Raw genomic sequence first — 2,500 nt, 5'->3', positions numbered from 1 at the left:
AGAGAGAGAGAGAGAGAGAGAGAGAGAGAGAGAGAGAGAGAGAGAGAGAGAGAGAGAGAGAGAGAGATAGAAAGAGAGAGAGAGAGAGAGAGAGAGACTGATAGATAAATAGATAGATAGACAGACAGATAGATAGATAGAGAGAGACAGGAAAGAGAAGAAAGATGAATAGTTCAACAAACAGACAAACAGACAAAAAAGATCGAAAGATAAAACGAAAGAACGATAACAAAAGAACACAAAAGAGAAGAAGAAGAAGAAAAAAAAAAAGATAAATGGAGAGAGAGAAACAGAGAAGAGAATAGGACGAAAGACTCGCACGAGAAACACCGCACAGCCTCTCCCGCTCGCCTTTGTTCGACCTATTTTATGACACAACACAGCACACGAGAGCTCTCCCCCACCCCCTCAGCCACCCCCACCTCCACCCCCGCGAGGCAACACCTCCTCCTCCTCTCCTCCTCCCCCGTGAGACAGCTCCCCCTCCTCCCTCCTCCCCTCGTGAGCCAACCCCTCCTCCTCCTCTCCCCGCGAGACAGCTCCCTCCCCCCTCGAGAGCCTCCCCCCTCCTCTCCCCGCGATCCAACACCCCCTCCCCACCCCCTCGAGACGACTCTCCCCCCCAACCCACCCCCGCGAGCCAACACCCCCTCCCAACCCCGTGAGCTAACACCCCTCCCCACCCCCCGCGAGCCAACTACCCCCCTTCCTCCTCCCTTCGTCCCTCCTCGCTCCATTCCTTACCCTCCGACTACCACCCCTAAGACACCCCCCCCACGCCCTCTCCTAAGAAAATCCCCCTCCCCCTCCCCCTCCCACCCCTACCTGCCTAACCCCCGCCCTTCCCCTGTAAGCTACCCTCTTCAGGTCCCCTCCCTTTCCCTCCCCCCCTATCCCCCTCTTCTTCCCTCCCTCCCCCCCTCAATCCCGACACTCTCACCCTTCTCCCTTGGGGCTTAACTTCCCTCCACCCCCTCCTCTCATCTCCCCCTCCCTCCCTCCCTCCCCTTCCCTCCCTCGGGGTTTTAACTCACTCTCCCTCATCCTCTTTCAACCCTCCTCCCTCCCCTCTCCCCTCCCTCTCACACCCCCAACACTAGCCCTCCCCCCTCCCCACCCTCCCTCCCTCCCTCCCTCCTCTACTCCCCTCATCCCCCCCTTTCCTCCCTCCCTCCTCTAGCATACATAGTGTTCTCTCCATCATTTTCCTCTCTCTCTCTTCTCTTCTCTCCCTCTTACATATTCTATCTTCCGTTTTTCCTCCTCCGATAATCCAATTCTTTTATCCATATATATGTATATATTTTCTCACTTCTGCTATCCACTACGTTTATCAACCTATCTTGTTTTTAAAAGGATAAACGATCAAGTTGACAAGACACTCGAAGATCAGCTTAGGGATAATATTATACTTGGTTTCAGGGAAATTATGGCGATATAGAAAGAGATAGAAAGAGATAAATGGGTAGATAGAGAGATAGACAGACAGATAGATAGACAGATAGATAGACAGACAGACAGATAGATAGATAGATAGAGATAGATAGATAGATAGATAGATAGAAATAGAGAGAGAGAAGATAGATAGATAGATAGAGAGAGAGAGAAAGAGAGAGAGAGAGAGAGAGAGAGAGAGAAGAGAAGAGAAGAGAAGAGAAGAGAAGAGAGAGAGAGAGAGAGAGAGAGAGAGAGAGAGAGAGAGAGAGAGAGAGAGAGAGAGAGAGAGAGAGAGAGAGAGAGAGAGAGAGAGAGAGAGAGAGAGAGAGAGAGAGAGAGAGAGAGAGAGAACGAGAAATAGCTGTATTAGATAAACCCTGATTCAATATTTTGATTATATCGCATTTTCTTGTTTGGCTTGGTAACACTCTCCCCCTCTTTCCTTCTTTTTTTTCTCTCTCTCCTACTCTCTCTCTCTTCCTTTCTTGCTCCACCCCCTCTCTCTTTCCCTCTCTCTCTCTCTTTCTCTCTCTTCCCCCTTCTCTCTCTTCATTCTCTCTCTCTCTCTCTCTCTCTCTCTCTCTCTCTCTCTCTCTCTCTCTCTCTCTCTCTCTCTGTCTCTCTCTCTCTCTCTCTCTCTCTCTCTCTCTCTCTCTCCCTCCTTCTCCCCCTCTCTTCTTCATCATCCTCTCTCCCTCTCCCTCCCCACCCCATCTCTCCTCCTCCTCCACCTCCTTCATCTCCTCCTCCATCCACCTCACCCTCCACCTCTTCCTCTCTCTCCCTCCTTTATCTCCTCTCTCTCTCTGCTTACCCAATCTTCTCTCCTCATCCTCCTCATGACGTCACACTGGACACCATCAGCGCTCCTGGAGTTATGAGGCGAACTGCGAATGACTTTATTTTCCTCACACAGTTGCATCGGCGGCTGGTGTTGAGGTCGTGCTTGGGGTGGAGATGTCGTAAAAAGGAATTCGGGGAGTGGGGTTGTAACGGTGGTGGTGGTGGTGTGGTATGGTGACTGGTCTGGTGTGGTGTGGTGTGGTATAGTGTGGTATGGTAT

General features: G+C 51.2%; 2 protein-coding genes across 2 annotated transcripts in view; one reads left to right on the top strand and one right to left on the bottom strand.

The window, feature by feature from the left end:
• Window positions 1-2,500, top strand: part of cpx (synaptic transmission protein complexin) — a gene marked incomplete in the record, with an annotated part of 796,948 nt that overhangs the window by 61,823 nt on the left and 732,625 nt on the right.
• LOC113826218 (uncharacterized) overlaps window positions 2,275-2,500 on the bottom strand; it is an 822-nt gene continuing 596 nt past the window's right edge. Inside the window, exon 1 of the mRNA XM_027379088.2 lies at window positions 2,275-2,500. This exon is cut by the window's right edge and continues 596 nt beyond it. Within this exon, the coding sequence (XP_027234889.2) occupies window positions 2,275-2,500 (226 nt within the window).

This window comes from Penaeus vannamei, chromosome 16 (genome assembly GCF_042767895.1).
Source record: "Penaeus vannamei isolate JL-2024 chromosome 16, ASM4276789v1, whole genome shotgun sequence".
In the NCBI taxonomy this organism is placed as follows: domain Eukaryota; kingdom Metazoa; phylum Arthropoda; class Malacostraca; order Decapoda; family Penaeidae; genus Penaeus; species Penaeus vannamei.
The sequence above is the reverse complement of the archived record's forward strand: the minus strand, read 5'-3'. Positions and strand labels throughout refer to the sequence as shown.